The 23,252-nt window shown below is 46.2% G+C and overlaps 5 protein-coding genes across 5 annotated transcripts; 3 read left to right on the top strand and 2 right to left on the bottom strand.

Moving 5' to 3' along the window:
- Positions 1-2,176: 2,176 nt before the first annotated feature.
- On the bottom strand, positions 2,177-5,748 carry C8R40DRAFT_1159289 (26S proteasome subunit P45; the record flags this gene model as incomplete). The annotated part of the gene is made up of 16 exons (XM_046229861.1): positions 2,177-2,235; positions 2,294-2,337; positions 2,393-2,842; positions 2,895-3,176; positions 3,235-3,390; positions 3,446-3,743; positions 3,915-3,919; positions 4,009-4,112; positions 4,163-4,253; positions 4,306-4,419; positions 4,469-4,845; positions 4,896-5,064; positions 5,120-5,417; positions 5,475-5,556; positions 5,611-5,648; positions 5,700-5,748. 16 exons carry the CDS (start codon positions 5,746-5,748, stop codon positions 2,177-2,179), a joined length of 2,616 nt encoding a protein of 871 aa, XP_046088888.1.
- Positions 5,716-8,666, top strand: C8R40DRAFT_1092451 (ATP synthase alpha/beta family, nucleotide-binding domain-containing protein). Its single transcript, XM_046227549.1, has 12 exons — positions 5,716-5,809; positions 5,859-6,231; positions 6,280-6,399; positions 6,454-6,497; positions 6,552-6,653; positions 6,712-6,852; positions 6,902-7,053; positions 7,110-7,242; positions 7,296-7,316; positions 7,368-7,723; positions 7,780-8,299; positions 8,355-8,666. Exons 2-12 carry the CDS (start codon positions 6,057-6,059, stop codon positions 8,442-8,444), a joined length of 1,854 nt encoding a protein of 617 aa, XP_046088889.1. The 5' UTR covers positions 5,716-5,809; positions 5,859-6,056; the 3' UTR covers positions 8,445-8,666.
- A 112-nt stretch (positions 8,667-8,778) lies between these two features.
- C8R40DRAFT_1039005 (RNA dependent RNA polymerase-domain-containing protein) lies at positions 8,779-13,159 on the top strand (the record flags this gene model as incomplete). Its single annotated transcript, XM_046223792.1, has 12 exons — positions 8,779-9,333; positions 9,385-9,481; positions 9,532-10,784; positions 10,852-11,036; positions 11,091-11,530; positions 11,589-11,678; positions 11,732-11,815; positions 11,875-11,920; positions 11,976-12,132; positions 12,195-12,242; positions 12,355-12,405; positions 12,458-13,159. The coding sequence occupies 12 exons, from the start codon at positions 8,779-8,781 to the stop codon at positions 13,157-13,159; spliced, it is 3,708 nt and encodes a 1,235-aa protein (XP_046088890.1).
- A 635-nt stretch (positions 13,160-13,794) lies between these two features.
- Positions 13,795-15,128, top strand: C8R40DRAFT_1167861 (uncharacterized protein; the record flags this gene model as incomplete). Its single annotated transcript, XM_046231095.1, has 6 exons — positions 13,795-13,951; positions 14,007-14,078; positions 14,132-14,460; positions 14,519-14,896; positions 14,947-14,985; positions 15,036-15,128. The coding sequence occupies 6 exons, from the start codon at positions 13,795-13,797 to the stop codon at positions 15,126-15,128; spliced, it is 1,068 nt and encodes a 355-aa protein (XP_046088891.1).
- A 281-nt stretch (positions 15,129-15,409) lies between these two features.
- C8R40DRAFT_1167862 (cell morphogenesis N-terminal-domain-containing protein) lies at positions 15,410-23,111 on the bottom strand (the record flags this gene model as incomplete). The annotated part of the gene is made up of 8 exons (XM_046231096.1): positions 15,410-18,302; positions 18,362-18,513; positions 18,570-21,044; positions 21,094-21,294; positions 21,345-21,482; positions 21,542-21,665; positions 21,720-23,028; positions 23,081-23,111. 8 exons carry the CDS (start codon positions 23,109-23,111, stop codon positions 15,410-15,412), a joined length of 7,323 nt encoding a protein of 2,440 aa, XP_046088892.1.
- Positions 23,112-23,252: the final 141 nt, after the last annotated feature.

Below are 23,252 nucleotides of genomic sequence, written 5' to 3' on the forward strand. Positions count from 1 at the left end.
CAAATTTTTGACGGAGTTCGAAGCTAGTTCGACATGTTTGGGTGAATCAGGGCGCAGTCATCCTCGCACACAAGGCCTCAATGGTTGGTCGATAATCAACTATACAGGCAGAGTTTCTCTGCATGCGAGCAACAGCTTCTATGCCGAGTTTAGACGTTGTAGACTGGTGAGATGCTCCCGGACACATTACTGCCTTTCTTCTATCGCAGCACCTGCCACAATGAAAAATATCATCTATCCGCTGGCAGGCTTCGAGCTCTGTGCAGCCAGTGCTATCTCTATGGAACTTGAGCCAGAATCTAGGGCATCGACATGTACGACCTTCCATGTACCAACCAAGAGTCTTGTTATCCTCGAATACGAACGGTACTGGATTATAGAATATAAGTCTCGGCGACCAGGAGACAGAACACCGAGAGCCAGAACCTTCGTATTGCAATCCACGACAATTCTCTATGTCCATCTCCGTTGACAACATTGTTCAGTTTGGCACATCTTAACCGAGGCTCTTTGATTATCGACATTCCGACACACGTAGACCATCCTCCGTCTGACTTTGTTTGAGGCCTGTTATGACATTTACGGGCCCATTGCGATCCTAGAGGATGCAGTGGCACGAACGACGTCAGGTCTTCTGGGATTCGTGACACTTGGGATCACCGGCTCATTTCTATACGGAGTGAAGTAAAATGGACGTCTGTTTTTCGGACGACGTGCGTTGCATAGGGGTGGAAACCGTGCGGTCTACTTTCAAATATAGCGAGGAAGAGAGCTCATTCCGACGAAAATCAGGATCTTTAGGTACGAAAGCATGCCATTTCTGAAGGCCGATTGTTAACGACTGCCCGCAAATTAGAATATGACCGACGACGAATGGCTATGTTTATCCGCCTTTCAAATGTAGTGGAATCGTCGAGGTCGTTGCAGGCAAATGACTCGATCCATCAACTGAGCTCCTTCGCCTCTTGTCGTGTAAATGAATCCACCAATCGAGCTCAATCCCGGTGTATTCTTTCATGTTTGAACCTCGAGGGTTAAACGACACTGGTCAAGAAGCTGACTTGTGCTCTTTTTCGCCTGTTCCCGGTATCGTTCGGGTTGGCAGAAAGGTTTGTGATATTGGTCGCGTGTTTATATAACGGAGGTGCGGGGAAAATTTGCAACGCATATTGGGATAGGAATGTTTGAGTCCCAGGCCCTGCAAATGCATGAAGTTCTTTGTTCACTAGCGTCCCATTAGTCCGATATGGCGAAGGTGGAAAATCGAGGGTAACATAAGCAACACCAACTGCAACTCAAGGTTGCGAGTATAGCACGAAGGAGGGTGAGGGTGTAGTATTTGTCTTTCGGGAAGCAGTAACCCTGGGTCCAAGAATAAGAAATAGACACAGAATGTTGAACGAGATATGTAGGTGCCTATACAAGTCCTTCATGTCCCATATTGATTCGAGATTCTGCAGTCAATCGTCAACATATGATAGAGGTGGCAAGTCCGCATTGAAACGCACAGAACAGCCAATGACACCCTAACACCCCACTGGAATTTCTGGTGTCTGAACCTACTTTCTAGTGACTCCTGTCGTTGTATTATTTTTCCTTACCTCTCTGTCTCGCTAGACTCCGCGCGACGTTGTAAATTTTTTTGACAGTGGGAGCACGTCCCTCGGAATAGATAGCGTCCAGCGGGCATGATTTAAGACCCTAAGAGGGAACGACAGGGGGCCGAGGGATCGACAATAATGGTGGCGCGTGGTAGAAATGTTTCCTTTGTCTCACCATGAAAAGGCTAATTTGACATCAAACACTTCGAGGCTCTCTTCGTCTCACAATCGGTCTCACACCAAGATGATTTTCAAGACCAAGTATGTGAGCATCGAGATTTTAGATGCCTGAGAGGCACTGATAAAAATAATATTCCAATTGCATTGACTTCGTACAATGGCCCGCACAGTTCTTGCTATCATCACGCCCTCAGCCAAATTTGAAGAAATTCTGGTACGCGATCTAAAGAAAACCTATCATGCTGTCGATAACGTCTTGAATAATATTTACTGGTCTAAATTGAAAATGGTTCCTGGCAGTACCCCGGACGCTTTACAGATGAATGAAGTTATACGTATATCGGAGGCTCAAGTACTCTCAGCGTGGATGTACTCGATCGGGTAAGTTAATCACACTAAATCTTCGAATCACCAGCTTCGTCTAAGCAACGTAACTTTAAATATATATCGCATCCTACAATACAACCAGGTCAGCCCCAGAACGTTTAAAGAAATAACCCCAATAAGCTCACCCCATCCTTCAAGTGACATGAGGTCCAGAGAGCCGCCAAAGTACCTAAACTCAAGATCAGACGCCGAAAGCGAGGTTCTCATTAACTAACTATACTTACTTTGCATATAGGCGACTCATAGGAAGGCCGTATCCCAAGCCAGCGATGGTACCAAGACCAGTTTGCAAACCCTTGCCTGTAATCTCACCGAAAAGATTACCTTCTCCCATTCCCCCATCGCCAATAGCAGCACTTCCTCCAACATGCTGGGCAGCATATGGACCTCCGCCACTTCCATCGTCTCCACTAGCCCCTCGACCCGCCGTCGTGAAAGCGTAAGAAAATATTTGTGAGATATTGGCAGGAGCAACTCCCCCACCCTGATCTCGAATGCGTATTGAGAAATAGTTGGAGGTTGATCCCGGAAGTCGGGGAGGAGCGGATAGAGTTGTTAGAATAGCTGGAATTGAACCTCGTCCTCTGTTCTTTTTGGAATGATGCTCAACTGTGGCACGAAACGCATTCTTCAGTAACTCCGTCAGGACATACTCAAGGTGAACCGGCACATAACTATTCAAATTTCAGTGCGGGAAAAAGGAAGACGTCTTTGAGAAATGCTCACGCAAAGGTAGCATCTCGGTCACCCTCGATTGTAATGACAGGGCTCGCTCCTAGCGTGGCTTCGCAAAGCTCGCTGACAAAAGATCCACACATACGAACCATATCCGCCGGTGAGCATTGAGTGTTGACAACTCCAACATTAGGGTGGTTTGAATCGTGTATTGCCCTGGATAGAGATATATGCTGTTCTGCAATTAACCGTACCGATATGCGGTTCCGAATAGCGCCATCCAGAAATTCACTGATTTGAGAATTGGTCATATACTTGGAGCATTCTTGAAAGCTGGTCAACGTTGGTTCACCTGGTCAGTTGTACAAAGTAGGAGTAGTAGCCGGCTCACCCTTTCGCGATCGTAGGTATATCATTTGCATGTTTCTCGACCAGATCTTCCAAAGTTTCAGCAAATTTAGAGTTTTCTTCCAAGGTATGAGGAGTAGGATAAGTTGCAAGCCACATAAAGCTCTCTTTGTGTGCAGATAATATGCTTGCTACATATCTAGAGAGTTTGCTATGAAGCTACCTGTACCGAAGAGTAACCGCATTGTACGCACGGATTTGTACCAACAATAAAAGGTAGCGCTTCCAGCGATTGAACCCTAGTAGCAAGGCGTCTGGGTATTTCCTCTAGTGCATAGGACACAGATGCGAGTACCGAACTGGGTGTAAGAGGACGTCCAAATGATAATAACGCCGAGAGATTCAATGGCCGATGCGGAGAGGATGCATATTTGGCCAAAAGTTCCGTGACTTCTTTGGGACTTGGCGCAGGGGCACGTCGAATGTAATAACGATGAAATTGGTGCGATAAAGAAGACTTTTTGAACAGTCGAAATGTGGTATTCATGACGACTTCATCGAGGATAATGAATGAAATACGTATTTATCTATTAATACTACGGAACAGAGCTTATGACGGCCCGCGGATATTCCACGTTTCAATGTTCAAAAGATTTATGTTTTCAAGTTGTGTAGTAGGACGTACGACGAAAAAAAAACTATATTATAAGAACGAGTCATAACACAAGCTGAGAGATCTAATTGTACACTTGATACAGTGGCCTGAGGAAAACACAGGTCAATATTGAAGATGAGCAATCCGATATAAATGACATACGTGCTAGAGAACTTGGTGCCCTGTCGAACGACCTTCTCCACGGCATCGAGGAAGTCACGTTCCGATGCGACTTTCCGTCTCGCACGAATAGCGTACATGCCAGCCTAAATTCCAAGTCTTGAGCATTCCAGAGGGTTCAGGGATAAGATCTTACCTCAGTGGCAACAGACCGTAATTCTGCACCAGTCGTGTTGGGGCATAGACGGGCAATAAGATCAAATCGAATATCTCGTTCAACGTTCATACTGAATGGATCACATGTTGAGTACTTGTTTTGCGGGTCTGACAGTAGCAAACCTTCGAGCATGAATACGAAGGATATGTGCTCTTCCTTCGTTATCAGGTAGTGAGAATTCCACACGACGATCGAGTCGCCCTGGTCGCAGTAAAGCGGGGTCTAGCGTATCGGGACTACAAGCTGTGTGAGTAGGATCCATTCGTTCCGTTGTTTTGAACTGACCGATTAGTAGCCATCAACACTTTAATGTTTCCTCTGGGATCGAAACCATCCAACTGGTTGATAAGTTCCAACATTGTCCTCTGGACCTCATTATCACCACCGGCACCATCATCGAAACGTGCACCACCGATAGCATCAATCTCGTCAAAGAAGATGATACATGCTTTCTTACTTCTTGCCATCTCGAAAAGCTCACGGACCATACGTGCCCCTTCTCCAACGTACTTCTGTACCAATTCGGACCCAATGACACGGATGAAGGTTGCATCTGTACGATTGGCTACTGCGCGAGCACAAAGAGTCTTCCCTGTTCCGGGAGGTCCAAATAACAAGACCCCTTTAGGAGGGTCAATACCAAGGTTTACGAACCGTTCAGGCTGAAGACGAAAAAGTCAACAGAAGAATCGAAGAACAAATGTACACGCACAGAAAGGAGAGGTGTTTCTACCACCTCACGCAACTTCTCAATCTGTTCTTTGCAACCTCCAACATCCGAGTATGTAACATCTGGTTTCTCTTCCACTTGCATCATTGTGACAGAGGCATCAATCTTCGGAGGCAGAGGAATCTGAATTTGGTATTTGTTTCGATCGACACTAGTGGACTGAGTATTAATAGCGATGAGAAACACGAGCAAGCGACGAGACTCACCCTACACGCATACCCTCTTCAATATCTGTCGGCGCCACACGTTCACCAAGGCCAACCACGAACTTGGCAATTTGCCTGATATTTATCACGTATTTATCCTGCTCGTCTGCACCCTTCTGCCCTTGCAGCGCACCCAATGCATTAACAGCCTTGGCCGCTTCGGCCAACTTTGGATCCACAGGAATAATTTTTGTGCATCGTGCAACTTGAAGCGGGTGCTCTTCGGACATTCTTTGACGGTCTGCTGCAAGGTCCCATAGATTTGGAGAAGCAAGCCCAGTGTCGGACTCCTTCACACCTAACATATCATACTCCTAATTAACGCGTGCTGTGCCAATGTGTTACGAACACATACCGAGCTTCTCGTTTATGCGTTTCTGGATATCTTTGAGATCATTCTCAATCGTCTTGAGTTGGCGGGCGTATGGACCTTGACCCTGTTCTCGGAGGTAAGTTCGATTCTTAGTGTAAGTGTCAGCGAGGAGGCGTACGTAGGTTTTGAGTATCTGGATATCACTGTCGTCCAGAGCTGCGGAGGTCCATTAGTAGATTTCAGGACCATGATAGGCGTCAAACGTACCAACAATCTTTTCTTCCTTGTCATCGACTTTCTTTTCGACTGCAGTCATGAATAAGAATATAAGTGAATGCATGCAAGTCGCGAATCAACACGAACACTTTTCCCAGTCACTGGACACAGTAATGAGCAAGCAAAATATTAGACTTTTGTTTAACTTACGTCTTTGGTGCCATGATCCAATCGGTCGTAGAGGAGGTAGAGGACAAGTAGTGGTATACCTCAAAGTCAAAGCGCTTGCGTAGGCGACGCGTCCTATTCATGTGACTTTCGGGACAGTCTCCGACCGTAGTTCGGATGCCGGCCGTTCATCATACCTTGCAACGGAACCCCATTATCAGCCCTAATACTTAAACGACAATGGCAGGCGCTCTTCAAAACGCCAAACGACAATTAATCAAGATATCCGATGAGGACAGAGAAAGTAGATTCGGCCAGGTCTTTGGCGTTTCTGGACCTGTAGTTGTTGCCGAAAATATGATCGGGGCTGCTATGTATGAGCTTGTACGAGTTGGACATGACGAGCTGGTTGGAGGTACCTATTTTTCGTGTATTGGGAAATTTTCTACTCACTCTATCTTAGAGGTTATTCGTATCGAATCTGACAAAGCAACTATTCAGGTCTACGAGGAAACTTCTGGTGTAACAGTTGGTGACCCTGTTCTCAGAACTGGAAAGCCTCTTAGTGTCGAGCTTGGGCCAGGTATGATTTTATCTCGCTTATGAACTCGAAAGACATCCAACACTCTTCTTTCAGGCTTGATGGGTAATATCGTCGATGGTATTCAACGACCTCTACGAGTGCGTTCTAGCCAAAGCAGGTTTTCTGACGTCCTCTTACCGTTTGGTTTCCAGTCCATCCAAGAACTCTCTAAATCTATCTACATTCCCCGCGGTATCAATACCGATGCTCTTGATCGATCGTTACAATGGGACTTCAAGCCAGCATCGTTTTCTGTAACTTCTTGCACAATCTCTTCATCTCTTTCGTCTTACTTACGTGGGGATTTTCAAGGTTGGCGACCATATTTCAGGCGGTGACATCTTCGGAAGTGTCTATGAAAACTCGCTTGTAGACAACCACAAGGTCATGCTTCCCCCTCGGGCTCTCGGTACCATAACACACATAGCCGAGAAAGGTAGCTACGCCGTGGATGTACGTGTTTTTGATCGCTGTAGTAAATCGATCCTCATCAGCAATCTAGGATATCGTTCTAGAAACTGAGTTCGAGGGTAAAACCACAAAACACACCATGATGCAACTTTGGCCTGTCCGTGCCCCTCGACCGGTTAAAGAGAAACAAACTGCGGATCATCCTTTACTGACTGGTCAGCGTATCTTGGACGCTCTCTTTCCGTAAGACTTCCAATTTCAGGGATCATACCTATTCTATTGCTTATGTCTTTTCGAAGCTGTGTTCAAGGAGGGACTACAGCTATTCCTGGAGCATTCGGCTGTGGCAAGACAGTCATCTCTCAGGCCCTTTCCAAATTCTCCAATAGTGATATCATCGTTTATGTCGGATGTGGTGAACGTGGTAATGAAGTTCGTCGCTTTATGCTCTTCGTTGAACGTACGACTCATGCTTTGTTTTGCAGATGGCTGAAGTATTAATGGAGGTATATTGAGGCTCGCGTTCCTCGGATATCTTGTCATTGATTGCTTTCTAGTTCCCTGAACTCACAATGGAAGTAGGAGATCGTGAAGAACCTATCATGAAACGTACCACATTGGTCGCAAATACTTCGAACATGCCCGTGGCTGCTCGCGAAGCCTCTATCTACACTGGCATTACTCTTTCCGAGTACTTCCGTGATCAAGGGACCAACGTCGCAATGATGGCTGACTCAACTTCACGTTGGGCCGAAGCTCTTCGCGAAATATCTGGTCGTTTGGCCGAAATGCCTGCTGATTCCGGTTATCCTGCCTACCTTGGTACCAAATTGGCCAGCTTCTATGAGCGTGCTGGTAAGGTAGTGTGTCTGGGTAACCCCCAGAGACAGGGTACTGTTTCCATTGTCGGCGCGTAAGTTGCCTGCCCATTACGAATATATATAATGACTGATAGACGTTATTTCACAGCGTGTCGCCTCCTGGTGGGGATTTCTCCGATCCCGTTACCTCAGCTACACTTGGAATCGTTCAAGTCTTCTGGGGTCTCGACAAGAAGCTCGCTCAGAGAAAACACTTTCCCTCTGTGAATTGGTCAGTGTCCTACTCCAAGTACACCAAAATTCTTGAACCGTACTATGAGACCACGGAACCTGGATTTGTTGAATTGCGCACTAAAGTGAAGGAGATCCTGCAAAAGGAGGAGGATTTGGCCGAAATCGTACAGTTGGTCGGAAAGAGTGCTTTGGGCGAAAACGACAAGATCACCCTTGAGGTTGCTCGTATGTTGAAGGATGATTTCCTTCAGCAAAATGGTATGAGCGAATATGACAGATTTTGCCCCTTCTACAAGACCAGTGGCATGATAAGAAATTTTGTCGGTTTCCATGATGCTGCACTGAAGTTGGTTAGTCAGAGCGACATGACTTTCAACAAGATCAAAGATTCGGCGTCTGATCTCATGTTCAAGCTCTCCCAAATGAAATTTGAGGTATGTAATCTTGGACATGGTTTATAGACAGAATATTGATCATCCGATTTCTTAGTCCCCCTCGCAAGGAAAGGATAACGTCAAACAGAAGCTAGATGACCTCCACTCAGAAATTCAGGATAAATTTCGACAATTGGCTGAGTAGATGTGTCAGTAATGCCTATATACATATATTACGCCGTGGACTCCTAATTTTACGATTTCTCTCTCTGTGGCTGGGTACTCTTTAACCTGTGTAATAGTTGTCGTTTACCAGCCCAGTACTGCGCTCTACTACGGCGCAGATATCTCCTGACATCAACTTTATAAGACATGAGAGCTTCGAATTCCTAATAAATGAAAGCCTCAGTTCATATAAAATATCGGCGCTACTGCACGCTTGACTCCGAATCATCATCGATCATCTCTCTCACTTGTCAAGTCTCCAATACTATATCTACTCGCTGAACAAGATGCCACCTGAGAAATCAGAGCCCGCTATGGAGATATACATGCGTTATATCCCATATCAGGTCGATAAATGGGAGGTAATTACTGCCCTTGCGAACATTCTACATAACAATCCGTTCGAGCAACCTCGACCTGATCGAAAGCTGAATTTTACTGTTCATCTTTTTTGCCACGACGGCGGAGCCGTTGGCATCCATAATGGGACTGGGATCTTGAGACTGCCTTTCAGGAAGATAGGTGAACGGTTCTTGAAGCATGTAAAACAATATCCGGTCAAGATTCATGGAAAGAAGATCACATTTGGGGACAAACACAGCACCCCGACAGATCAGGAGACTGCAATGCTGCAGAAAGCTCCATGGGTTGATCCAGAAAAAGAGAAAGATCGAGAGTGGAGAGTGTTCGAGCTGGAGCAGGGTCCTGGCTTAAGAGTAGTCACCCTGCAATTTGGTGTGCTCTTCCAGAATCCAAAAGCTCGCCCAGGTGAAAGCAGAGCGTATTCCATTGAATGGGAGAAGGAGTATGCTTCTAAAGGTCAAGCTTGGCTAAAATTTGAATATGATCACAAGCTACTCAAAATTGAGGTGAGTTTTATGGTATCCCTCGTGTCATATAGGTGTATGTTAAACTTTCAGGTTGGTGACCGTCTCTCGGAAAATTTTGGTTCAAATATTGTCCTTTACTTTGCGTCCATCTCAAAAATTGCGGTGGGGTATGAATATGGGAATGCTTGTAAGTCTTGTTCCTTCCATTTTTTTCATCTAAATTGATCACTTGTTTAGTCATCATCTTTGACACATACACCCCCCCGTTTTTTGAGGAAGCGGATTTTTATCGCACTACAAGTGGGAACGAACGTGACGACAAAAACAATCTGCGCTTCAAGCGCCGAATTGGAAGCGTCGAGCGTCATGAAACGCATGCTCGAGTGGCTCCCTTTGCTCATACCCTCCGACTACTATTGCCTAGTAACAACCAAAGCGATGGTTCCGATGTCATTTCGAAATTCCGCGATTTGTGTAAGATTGCACAAATGGAGACGACTATTCGACTAGCCAAAGTTGAAGCTGCGGGTTGGAAGTTCTTTTCAGTTGACAGACTTCGTGAATGGGATGCATATACTGCCAAATGCGATTGGCCTGTGGCATTCCAGCTGGAGAGCCTACTACATAATGGATTTCTACACACTAAGGAAATAATGGCAATGGCGCCTCGCCTTGAGACACTGTGCAAGGAACATGGCTCGGATTATGTGGGGGAGCTTTTACGCAGATATCCCCAGTCTCTGAGTGACCCAAACCGTCCTACCAATGACACCCCCATCCAATGCTTGGAGCGTGCACTGGGCGAGTTCACCCGCTTCAAAGAAAAAATACATTCTTCTGGGATTTTTTCATGTTATCGTGTCATCGTTACGCCAACTCGTATGATCCTCGAAGGGCCATATGCAAGTGACTCCAATCGAATAGTTCGACAATATGCCGGCTATGAAGACCATTTTCTTCGCGTCGCCTTTTCTGACGAGAACCGTTTGCAACTTCGATGGGATCGTAAATTCGATGGGCGGTCCTTCCTCGAGGAGCGGATTGGTGGAATACTGAAAGGATTCAAACTTGCGGGCCGGCGGTTTGAATTTTTGGCTTACTCAAATTCCTCGCTACGTGAACATTCGGTATGGTTCGTGAATCCATTCCGACACCATGATCCAAGTGTAGGTGAGGTTACCAGCCAGAAGATTCGTGATTCCATTGGGGATTTCAAAGTACCAGAAGATACACCAATAAATCCTGAAAAACCACCATTACTTTGGTGCCCATCAAAATGGGCAGCTCGATTAGCTCAAGCCTTCACAGCTACTGAGAGTAGTGTAAAGATTCATAAATGGGAATGGGAAGTTGTTGCAGATATGGGACGAGAACCATATCTTTTCACGGATGGAGTTGGGACCATTTCTGAGAGCTTGGCAGATGAAATCTGGGCAGTGTTGTGTAATGCTCGCTTGAATCGAGGTGAACATGCGGTCAAACCATCTGCAGTGAGCATTTTCCCTATTCTACTAGTGAATCGCTGTACGATGATCATGTTACTACAATGTGTTCTAGTATCAAATCCGGTTCTTGGGATTCAAAGGAATCGTCGTCGTTGACAAGGAGCTCGACAAAATCCCCGGAGGTATCCGCATGCGTCTGAGACCCTCCATGCGTAAATTCGAAAACAGCAATGCAGAAGAGGCGGATATCGAGATTGCATTGGCATTCGAAACCCCCATGGCTGCATACTTCAACAAGTATGTTATCTATTCAGGACTGTCATGACTTGTTCCAGCTGAGAGCTATTCTAGGGCTCTAGTTATGATTCTCGAGGACCGCGGAGTCCCTCGCGAAACCTTCATCCGCCTTCTTCGTGCTGCCGTCGCTGATGCCCAACTTGTTGATAATTCGCTTTCCGATTGCCACAAATTTGTTGCTTCTCATTCCTTCGGTAGAGCATACTACCTACCATGGATCTTGGAGCAGCTTGCTGAGCGTGGAGCAGAAATTGTCCAATCGGGCTCAGGGTTATCTAAAAAGATTAACATTGATAGCAAATTCCTGAAGGGACTCCGGAACATTGCTCGAATGCAGGCCTTGAAAGAAATCAAGCACGATGCTCGTATACTCATTCCTGACAGTTATCTTCTTGTTGGTGTAGCTGATGAAGGGCCTGCCTACGTAGCTGATCCATCGAAGCCCGAATTTACGGACGAATCAACGTATTGCTTGGGTGAAAATCACATCTATGGTATGCCATCTCACTCGTTTCATATACATTGAGTTGCTCTCAGTCTTCTTTCTGCAAGCATGTATTCAGCGCCCCGAAGACGAGAAGCCTACCTGGATATCTGGTCCTTGCTTAATATGGAGGAGCCCACTCGTTCATTTAGGAGATGGTATTTGACTTGTTAAATCAACCAAGTGTCACATATATAAACTGTGTCCTCAGCTCAACGTGTCGATGCTGTCGGGGAGCCTCCTGCTGATAAACGAAATCTTTTCGGTCACTTGAAAAACGTTGTGGTCATGCCGAGTCGAGGCACGTTCACCTCCTTGCCTATTTCCTACTCACTTTTAATTGTGAGAATACAGGTAAACGATCGCTGGCGTCGTGTCTGGGTGGGGGTGATCTGGATGGGTGATGTTTTATTCTGTCTCTGACCAAATTATTACATCTGATAGAAACCTCTTAGTGACACATTCACAGTGTCTACTTGCACCAGCATTCTCCCCACGATAGCTGCAGCTGCGGCTTCCTATCCCCCCGGAACTGATCTCAATTTGGAAAGGAACAGTACAGTTGAGGACATCCATGATTTTATCATAGAGTATTTCAATTCCGACGTCCTGGTGAGTCATAGAGCCTTTTCTCCACATTTCAGTTGTATGGTTGTAAGGCTATCTAATTACAGGGTATTTTGTCGGATCGCCTCCTGGTTATTGCTGGTGAGTCTTTTAGTGTCCTTTTGTTCTGATTATATAACAGAGGTCATCTACCCTCAGATCAATCAGAGGTACATATAAGACAACTGTTATCTGATTCATCAACCATTCCTACCATATTGCTTCCAGAAAGGCTTCTTCGACCCAGACTGTGTAAAGCTTGCAACACTATGCTCCCAAGTCAGCCGATACATCTCTGATTCAAGCTCTGCAACTGATGCGTTTCGTGTAGGCCGTTGATTACCCTAAAAAAGGCGTCCGTGTGGATATCAGTGGCAACAAATTACCTCGTTCACTCATCCGGGCCAAACCTGACTGGCACGCAGCTGAAGTGATAGACCCCAGGAAATCTGACTACTACGAATCTACCAGAGCTCTGGGGTATATGTATCGTGAAATCAAACCAGAGGATATCACTCTGCCAGCAGACTTGTCGAACTCAAAAAAACCACCAGAGTTCCGAACAGAGGCGATCACCCAACTTTTGCAAGACAGTGTTTTGCAATATCTTCCTTTTTTTGATGAAGATCGCAAGGAGAATGACATTGATCTTCTTTTCAGAAACTATATTGACAACCTACGCTACATATCTGCAATACACACGCTGTCTGATGATGCATCCGTGCGTTTGACAGAGCAAGAGATAGTGCTCGGAGTCATCCTGGCAAATTGTTCTGAAAAGCGATGGAGGCGTGAACGGATGTATCGTATGCGGACACACACTTCTAGTTTGGTCAAACAAACCAAGTTGGGATTCCAGCCTTCGAATCGCCAAGGTGATATTATCGAGGACAAGGATGGTCTTCTTTATGTGCTGGAAAAGGCGTGGTGTGCTTGGATTAGTCAACAAGATAATGTCTTTGGGGTGAACAGCTTCAGACTGATAGCTCTTGGAAGCGTCCTTGATTGCTTGGAGAAGTTGAAATCACTGTAATCAACCTACACACTTCTCTATGATGTGCCCAATCAATTTGTGTATTCGGAATGGTGATTTATAGTAACGGCTCTTGAGCCAGGTGCGAGCCCGTCATAGTCATCAACCTCACATCCTGGGGATAATGGTGATGTGCCTCGCCGGGAGGACTGTACTATCATGCCACCAGAGTTTGAAAATTCTTTTGTAAACGCCTTGTATTGGCTCAGATTGCTTTCGGATTTGGCATACACATAGCATAGCATGTATTTAAGCTGACTGGCTATTTATAATGCCCAACATATGTGGACAATGAATGTGATGTCAATGCTGCCGATGAAGACTCTGAAATCACCAGTGTTTGAAAATTGGATTTTGCGATTTACAAAGCTTGCGGAACAACGTCACAACCATTTTTGTTCAATAAAAATCCACAACTATACAAGCTGTTTCCTTTGAAATAGATACATACATGTACATGCAGTTATAAATGAAGGGAACACCTTTCAAAATGTATTTTCAAACTCGGGTGGCTTTTCAAAGCCGGCAGGCACGATAGTATGTATTGTACGTGTTCAAACCGAAGGATTTCAAATCTGATTAGTTTGGTAAAACTTGACGCTAAGTATCCGTCTGAATGGAATTGCGTATCCACCATGTCCCGTAAACGACGACGATCTCAGGCTTTTCCTGACCCAGACGAGGATGTAGAAGAAGAAGAAGAAGCCGTACTCGCAGGAGAAGGGCTCGAAGATCGCAGATTGGAGAAAGAACGGGAAATATGGGAGACAGTCAAGGAGGAGCACTTTGAAAGTGAATGTGTCAACAAACCAAGCTTGCTTTTATGTTCACCTACCTAGCTCTATAGTTATTGATCAGGTCCCTTTAACATTGCACAGGCAATACAATTTGATGGCGGAGCTGGACCAACAAACTCACGGTAAAGTCCATTGCTTTACACATCAATCCATCCATCCACTGACCCCGTCGTAGGTTATCTCGATGATTTGGTACCGCTATTGCAAAAATACGTTGCTTATCGTCGTAACTTCGAAGTCGAAGCCTCAACAGCGCCAACCATTCCCTCTACTTCAATCACGCCTAACAACACATCTGCACCTCCAATTCCGAAGACTCCTCTCCGCTCTGTTCGAGCGTCAATTCTGACTCCACGGCCTTCCACACCACTACTTTTACCTGCAGAGCGTATCAAACCACCTGAAACTGGAAAAGAAATACTATCACACGTCGCTTGGCTCGCGGAAGAATTGGTAAGCGCGGCGCAGGAGAAGGTCAATCTTGCCCGAGCTGCTCATGATTATGTTCGTCGGGCTTTCTTTGCATGAATTCCCACACCTAAATTCATCCCCCGTACCTCAGATATCCCGCCAAATCCAAGTACTCGGACAGTCAATTAAAGAACAAGAAGTTTCCATTGCGCTTGGCATCCGTCCTGGAACCCAACTTGCGCCAATACTCCTTCCTGACGTAGCACCACCATCTCGTTGGACTAAGAATACCGCTGGCGGACTTGTTCTTGACGACGATGAGGATGAGGAACCTGTCAAGGCAATTCCTACTACGCAGGGTAATCTCGTAGTCGAAGCAGAGAGACCGAGCAAACGATCTACCAGAGCAAGGAGAGGTAAACGATCTAGTGTCCTTGGCACAGACCAACCCATGTCATTGAAGATCACTTTACCTGCAATGTACGATAATCGACTTTATTGTTATTGTAACAAACCGTCTGATGGAGAAGTGAGTTGTGTATCAACATTACAGAATCATGTATGCTCATTTTCGTACAGATGGTTGCATGCGATAATGAGGATTGCACAAATCAATGGGTGAGCTTTTGTTTAATTTTGCAACTTTGGCATTAATGATGCCCTTATAGTTTCACCTAACCTGTACTGGTCTATCTCAGTTACCTGATGAGTCGGAGACATGGTATTGTGATGACTGCGACCCAGACAAAAGTCCATCCTAGAGGCAATACATATCAAATTGTATGAGAACTTGTCTGCGAGAGAGAGAGGAATGAGGAAAGAAGCTCCCAGCACATCTACGTCAAACTATTCTGATTGTAGTAGATGGTGCGAACATAGAGCGAGCCACCGTGACAAAGGCACTGGTGCATAAAGTTTGTATCATCCTATTCTATGTATATATACATGATATGATCTAACTACAGTAGAATGCCTCAGGAATATGATATAGGTACAGGTTGCAGCTACAGAACAAGTTGAAGATATATGAAAGGTAAATCAATCAAGGAAAGTGAGAACCATTAGGCGCAGAACGATATACAGTGGGCGAATCAAAATAAAAAGCGTCAAGTTCCTCGTCACTATTGACTGAACTTTGGTCCGAGTCTTCATCAGATGACATACCCGCCACACGAAAGACATCCACAAATGGTGTGGAAGGAATATCCATCACCGTCTCCTCATGCGCGGTCGACTTCGCAAGAATCGCGGCTACTCGAGCTTCCAATCTTCTGTTGGGAACTGCGCCATTCATAGATGTCGGTTTGATATCGTCCTGGAAGAATGTTGTGAGGTCGTGAAGGTTCTGCACCAGACCACCAAGGTCTTCTACACGAGACGGTTCAGCAAGGACTTCGATTTCCTCTGGTTCAAATTCGATTCGTGAGGGCCGGGTAGGCATCGAACAGGTATCAAAAACTTCCATCAAGTTGGAGCGGCAGGCATCTCGAAGTTCGTCTGCCTTCACAACAGACCAACCCGACTCCTCGGGTACACCAAAGACAGTGGCGACTGAATCGACCTCCTGAGAATTCGGGAGGGTCCGGCTGTGCATGCTCATACGAAGCACATGTTTAGCTGCCAAACCACCAGACATAGCCATGGGTTCCTCCAGAACATCCAGAGCCTGGGACGCGAGATCAGTCTCTAATAGTCGCAACAACGGCATAAGTAACTCAGAGCCCAGCAGTTCTACTGGATTCCGGGTCTCTCGTTGCTGAAATAATACTTTGAGGATCTGCATTGATTGGATGCGCAGCCAGCGTTCCCGATTGAGAACGAGTCCCATCAGCAGTGTCACGATCTCAGTCCAATGTTCGACGCCGTAATGCTCCCTAAGACTGGCAACCGACTGCCGAAGAAAGTCATCCTTCGTCCTGAAGTGTCCTTTGGCGAAGGAAGTCATGATTTTGTGTATACTGACACGACCTTCTTGTTTAGCTAGATCACCAATATTTTCAGCGAATCGACGTAGCGCGTCATCTGTGGATTTGTCGCCTCCAGTTTTCTCGGCTATCATGGAGTGCAGACACCATGGTAAAGAAAGTGTGTACAGGTCACGGACGCGGCCATTGGATGAATCGATTATCTTTGCATCTTTGAACTCCGATAGAGACTGCAGGATTCTCAAAGTCCGAGCGGTTGTGACCGAGGAACGAAGGCCATTGAGAAGGTTGGGCTGGAGAGAAGCGGATCCAGTCCATTCTAGAGGTCGACGAGCAAGTAATTGCTCTATAATGAATGGGTCGTCGAAGTCTACAATTTTAAGTAAGCTTTCTAACAGCTTCAAAGCTTCAGCAAACTCTTGTTCTACAGTGGTGGTCAGAGTTGCACAGGTACACCAGAAGATTTGAGGTAGTAGTGACATATCGAAGTTGTTGGATGACACGATGGCGTGCACTGTCAAAATTAATTCAGTGGTAAAGAGCTTGACGGCGTCGTCTGAGGCTGAGATAGTATTCGATAGCCGTCCAATAATCAAAGCGAGCTGCTGAGTCTTCAAACGAGGTAGGAGAGCGCGGAATATTTGCAGTGAGCGGAATGCCACAGACCTGATGGAACAGGAAGTACTCCATTCCAGAGCTACGGTTCCCCATTTCTCTCTTAGAGAGGGACATAACGGTTCAAGGAACTGAATGACGCGAGAGCAGAACGAATGCATTTTAGGTTCGGATTCGGAAGTATTCTCTTCTTCTGACCAATACATCTTTTCAGCTTCTGTCTCCATTTCCAATAGCTCATTCCTCAGCATGGCCCGACTACGGAAGTTCGCGTGTTCCGGAATTTCATCGTACCCAGGGGCCCAAGCTCGCAACAACTGGAAAAGCATATAACGAGCCCGAAGTCGTACAAAGGAAGTCCGATTGTCAATGTGCGTGAAAAGTGCGTGAAGTAAAGAAGGCAATTGTTCTCTTAATTCCCAATAGCGAGGTAATGCGACGTCTGCCAGAAACAACCAAGCAAATTGAGCGGCGCCCAGAGATAGACGCGGACGCCCATCCACGAATAAAGCATCAAGGTCGGACCATAACTCCATATCTACCGCATCTGGAAAGGCAAGCTTGTGTTCAAGGGTCGGTAGCATCCGTACAGGCTCTATCAAAGAACATAGCTCCTCGAAGATTTGGCGACCCGAAGGACCTTGACATATACAGGCCACAATATTAGAGGCACTATCTATGAAGACCGTACTGCCAACTTTATGCGATTGTTCTAGTAAAAAGCGCATCGTAGCATGGCCGTTGGATTGATTGGGAGGTTCAACAAGTCGTGTCCATAGCATCAATATTTGCTCTGGATGACTTTGTCCATAACGCAAGGTCAAAGCCATGAGATGGTAAAGCGCAGTATAAGCTTCCTGAGATAGTGAACGGTTATCATCTTTCATGAGTTGTATGTGAGGTATCCAAAATTCCAGACTTTGTAATAACAACAAAGTGACCATACTGAAAGCGGAGGTGGTGGGAAACGCGGGCAACCATGTAGCCACTTGAGCAAGCACAGTTATTGCATGATCGGGGTGTTCGCCAGCAAGGAATTCCGACATGAGTCGATGGGAATGAATATAGGCGCCTGAAGCTGAGCTGCTCACGGTCGCCTCAAACTGGGACATGGTCAATATTCCCGAAGCCTGATAATGAATAGCTTCCAACAAATTGAAGGCTTCTCGTCTGGGCTCCGAGAGAGGGTGGCACAGATTTGACAGGGCAAGACATACAGCTTGAGCAAAAGTGAAACCATGGTTTCCGGAAGAAGCGATTGCTTGAGAAATGACTTCGAAGAATCGACCGTTGTTGGTATCAGATTGATCGGTAGTGACGACGGCTCGCTTCATTGCTTCGTCCAACAGTGACTTATCGGCATTATTCGAGGCCAGTAGAGACTTCAAGGCTTTTCTGCACCGCAATACATTTAATCATGAACAGATTCAGGAGTAAAAAAGACGTATACTCACTTTCCTCGTTCTTGCGTGGGCAGGTGAGACGACGTAAGGATAGCGCTTAAACGCTCTAGGACGTTGCTCGGAGTCAATGGCTTGAGATAATCTGGACTATGACGGACGGACGGGGATCCCGATGACACACCGGGTGGACAAAAGGCCTTCTGCTATAAAGTACAACACAACATGAATAAGATCCTGCTAACAGTATGAATGCACATACACATAATATAGATAATGCCCCTACAGAAGCATAAGACAGCATCAGCGTTTCCTCTTGAAATTGCTCTACAGCAGATGTTGCACCATCAGCGGATACACTTGAAGCCGCAGCCTTCTTCATGAATAAAAGACGTTGCTTTACGTATTCTGGTTGAGGTCCAAAATGACACCATTCCTCACATAGACGATACAATGTGAGATGCATGTTTGCCGGAATGAAACGATCAGCGCCTTCGAGTGTCGCTAGTCCTTCGAAAAGACGTTCGACTATTCCACAAAAGTAGCGTCGGAGGCGCTGTAACGTAAAATTCTCGCGCATCTCTGGTGATGTAAGAAAAGTTTGTGTGTTACGAACGAATTTCAGAACGTTAGCGAGAGCGGCTTGTCTTCCTGCAGATCGTTGATATTGGAGGAAATGAGCAGTGATATAATAAATCTTTGCAACCGCAGAATGAAGGCGTTCTTGTCGCCGGATACGCTCAAATGATATCGCATTGACTTTCGAGCGAGTATCATCATGGGGTTGGCGCGTAGACAACAGTCCGTCGGGAGAGGTGGACAAAGAAAGACCCATTTTAAATCTGGGGTCGTCATAGAATTGGCGTCCTGCTAATAGACTCAAGTCCTCGAGTAATTGAGGATAAGCCTCAGGAGGGAAAGAGCTAATACAGAGAACAGCCGCATCACAGAAAGGAGTGTATTCAGAGTCGAGGAAGGGAGTGAGATACCGGAAAAGCCCACGACTTGTATTTAGTCGTTCACGTTCAAAGCTTGTGTCTGACGGTACACGAGAGTGCTCGCGGGCAAGCTGCGTCAAAACTGGTCGCGCAACTTCCGGAGAAATCGCGGTGGCGCATAGAATCTTCACCCAGATGTGCCATTGCTCTATCAATTGCATATTTTCTTCCACTAGTCGTGGTCCGTCATATCCCATCGGCGAGCGACTACCGGACAACTTCGAACTGAGACCGGCCAATTGGGTCATAGTTGCATGATACCGCGTTCCAGCAGCAACCAAGACGTCTCTGAACATGACTAGGTTTTGAGCATTTATATGCATGCAAGCCTGTACAAATTTCGGAAAAACATGATGCCAGATCTTAGGGTCCCTCTCGTCTTCGCTCTCTGCTATCAGTAGTTCCACTTGAGGTTCCTTGGACTTTTGCCAATACTGTAATCTAGAAAGTTCGGCTTTATCAAGGAACTCGTCAAACCCATCTAGCAGTGGGGTGTGTCCTCCCCTACCATGCAGTAAAGCCACGAAAGATGAAGAGGGTGCAGATTCTGTCGGACCGGAAGGCTCCGGAGACAAGTGATACATCAGACTTCCTAGTATCCTAACCACCTTTACACCTGCGAGACGGATGCGCAGCTTTACATGTGACAAAAGGAACATTGCACCAGCCTCGATCTCAAGACAGCGAGGTGTGATTATGTCTTCTTCCTGTGCTAGCTCATGAGGGGAATGATGCGTCAATCTTCCAATCCAACTTTCTACAGCATTCAGCCAGAGGTCAAGGAGTTGCTGTGATTCAAACAGCATTCGCGTTCCAGAACCTTCTTGTGATAGTCTTGACGGATTGAAGAGGAATTGCGTAAACTGCGCGACGACTGACAGAGAATGGGAAGGGTCCGATAAAAAGCGTCGGAGTGCTTCACATGCAACATCCCCAACTGATGGTTCCACATGGACTACGCCTCGCAAAAGCATGTCAACGGCTTCGGTTACAGGCAAGGAAGGATGGAGACACCTCGGCCATGACATGAAGCAAGTCTGCAAGAGGTTGATCTGGGAAATCAAATTCGTCGGATACCCTACGTTTCCAACCTCGAGGCGTTTTCGCCTAATATAATTGTGCGACTCTTCGTAAGAAGGGTTCAAACGTGCCCAGGACCATTGTTCGTCGAACATCGACATTCGACCAACACCGTTCCCACACGCACTAGCAATATTGGCAAGCGCGGAACCATATCTATCAAAAAAGTCTTGCATTCCAGGACGCAATAAGATGGACGCGGGGAGGATATCGGACGAAGTAGGATAGTCGGACCAGCAAGAAGGTTCAAAAAAGTCAACAGTGGTCGGCCAACTGGGTGTTGAAGAGTCCCTTTCCATGCCATGCAATGACATTAGAATAGCTTGAGTGGCAATCGATGTCCGTTCGGATGCGAAGGTATGAGCAATACTCCCTCCTTTAGTCTGATAAGCCAAATTGATGGACGATTCTTGTATAAGCTCCAAACATAAGTCTCTTCCAAATTCAAAATGCCGCGAAAGAACGAAATGAACGATATAGATAAAGGGCTCGAGATGATCTTCGTTTGGATAGACGGTGGTCCGATTCGGTGGAAAAAAGTGCTTCAAGAGGTTTTCCAATTTGGTCGTGGTAGTCGAGGGGGATTCTTGGCAACGATAAAGATAAGTCCAAATGAGGCGCATCATCCCATTGAGAACCGGTATACGCAGAGATTTTTCCTGTAGCGAATCAGCGGTGGACGCATGAAGTAAGTAGATAAATAAATACCTTCAATTTGGGGATTGAAGCCTCAAAGCAGGCGACCCAATGTTTTCGGTAGAAGTCTTGCGGAGCGACACAGAGGCTGGTTATCATTAACGGAAAGGCGACGTTCCAATACCGTGGTTTGGCTGCCATATCACGAGCTTTAGGATAAATAAGTTCAATAGCCTTGCCCCATAATGGAAAATTGGTTTCAGCTTGAGCAGTCTGACGTGAAATTTGAAATTTGAACGAAAAAATAAGCCGAACATGCGAACCTTTCCTATAGGGTGCAAAAGGTGGATCAACGTTTCAGCGAAAGCGGTCTTGAGTCGAAATCCATGTGCCTGCATGAAAGCTTTGGATAACGACTCCATGAACTCTGCTCCCTCTTCAAAAGCTTCCGAAGGCCAAACCTAAAGGTAATAATCGGTGAACAAAGAACTGCGTGTGTCGGATTTCGGATTTGATGCACCTTGATTTGGATGTGTCTGATACTATTTATAAGGTTCTCATATTTCATGTCAAGGTCCTTAGGTACCTGCCCTCGAGTAACTGGAGCAAGTTCCGCCAGGAAACGATCTGTTACACTGACAAACCTGTACAGAATATGAGACATAGTCCTCTGATATACAATGAGGGCTACGACGTACCTGATATTAGCCAGATGTCCTAACAATGCAGCAGAGAGCTCTGCATTTGTCCGATGATTTGTGCTCTGCATAAGGAGTTTCAACTCAGGCTTTTGAAACTGATCGAAGGTCAGTTTCTCTAGCGAGTATCCTAAATTCTCGCCGATTGCGTCTTTTGAAAGTGTCTTTACCACTGCGATGAGTGCGCGACACATGATGTAGATAGCAGCGAGATTTTTGCGTTCATTCAAGAGCGCGGGTACGTCGTGCGTTCGTATAACGCGTGCTGTTCCCGTTGGCGAATGTGACATATGGTACCGAATCACGTCTGAGCCTACGTTTTCCACTTGACTTCGCCTCCACCGAAGAATAGAGTCAATGACCGGCTTTGTATGCTTTTGCGCTATTTGCCCGAGCGAAAGAAGTGTCTCGTCCAATTTGGGGTCGACGTCAGGCCCTATAAGCTCAGGAAGAAGCGGATCTTGTTCAAGTGGTTGCCGCAAAAATGCGTCAATCTTGGATTCGGCAGAAGAGGCGAACCGTATAAAGACAGCGTGCAATGCATAATCCGATGGTGTTTTGGGGTCCATGACGACCTTATCGTCTTCAAAGTCCGGAGTTTCACTGCGGATATACGGCACGCGAGGTACAGGAGGAGGGGACGAGGATATACCATGGCCTTCACTACCACCATCAGATGCGTGGAAGATGGAACCGGACTGGGAATGAAACGATTTAGCTTGAGCATGACTCTTTTTGGCGCGACCGTATCTCGTATCGACGGAACCAGGAGTAGGTGGTCGACCAAAAGGCGTACTAGTGGTGATAGTCCCTTTTGCAGTGACTCCAATAGAAGAGCTGTTCAAAGACGACGTGGATCTGTTGAAAGGGTTCTTGAACACGTAATTATCGAGCTGAGGAACTGGCGGAAGTTCGTTGGACTTCCCGCTTTTGAAGGCATTACGAAAGGAGGCAAAGGAGGATTTTTTATTGAAGCCTGCACTGGACGCTATTACCGATGGCTGAGCAGAGTGAGTAAAGGTGCTGAAAGAGGTAGCTGACCGGGGGTAATTGGGGAAACGTGTAGAGCCAGAACCAGCCGACTCAATAGAGGTGATGGAATCGCCTCTGTTGTGAGAGCTGAAAAAGCTTCTTTCAGTTCCATCTAACGCAGAAGCTAATGGTGTTATTGAAGTAGGCGAATCTGGCGCAGAGCTGGTTCCTCCAAAACCTCCTGCACTACCGAACCCGGAAGAGTTTGCTCCAAATGCATTGCCAGCGGAGCGTCCAAACGGTATTGTAGAAGAGCCATAGTCCTCATCGTCAAAATCTGAAGAAGAATGAACAAGGAAGACAATACGAAGTTGGATTGCTCAACTCACCGGGAATTGTAATTTGAATTCCTTCGGACATTCCGTTAGCCTACAGACCACCAACAGTCCCCCAGGTCAGAGCAGTGAAATGTAGCACTCTCGAAGACAAGAATTCGATTACTCAACACGCAGTAGAAGTGAAAATGGTTAAGTCTGCACAGAGTCTGCATCACCAGTATAT

The sequence above is a fragment of the Lentinula edodes genome (assembly GCF_021015755.1).
Source record: "Lentinula edodes strain Le(Bin) 0899 ss11 chromosome Unknown C8R40scaffold_8, whole genome shotgun sequence".
Classification (NCBI taxonomy): Eukaryota; Fungi; Basidiomycota; class Agaricomycetes; order Agaricales; family Omphalotaceae; genus Lentinula; species Lentinula edodes.

Bases quoted from the DNA above. Each gene is read 5' to 3' on its own strand.
- C8R40DRAFT_1092451 (XM_046227549.1), top strand. From the start codon at position 6,057: ATGGCAGGCGCTCTTCAAAACGCCAAACGACAATTAATCAAGATATCC. The intron at 6,400-6,453 runs GTATGATTTTAT...CTCTTCTTTCAG, and splicing joins TAGTGTCGAGCTTGGGCCAG to GCTTGATGGGTAATATCGTC. The intron at 6,853-6,901 runs GTACGTGTTTTT...TCAGCAATCTAG, and splicing joins AAGGTAGCTACGCCGTGGAT to GATATCGTTCTAGAAACTGA.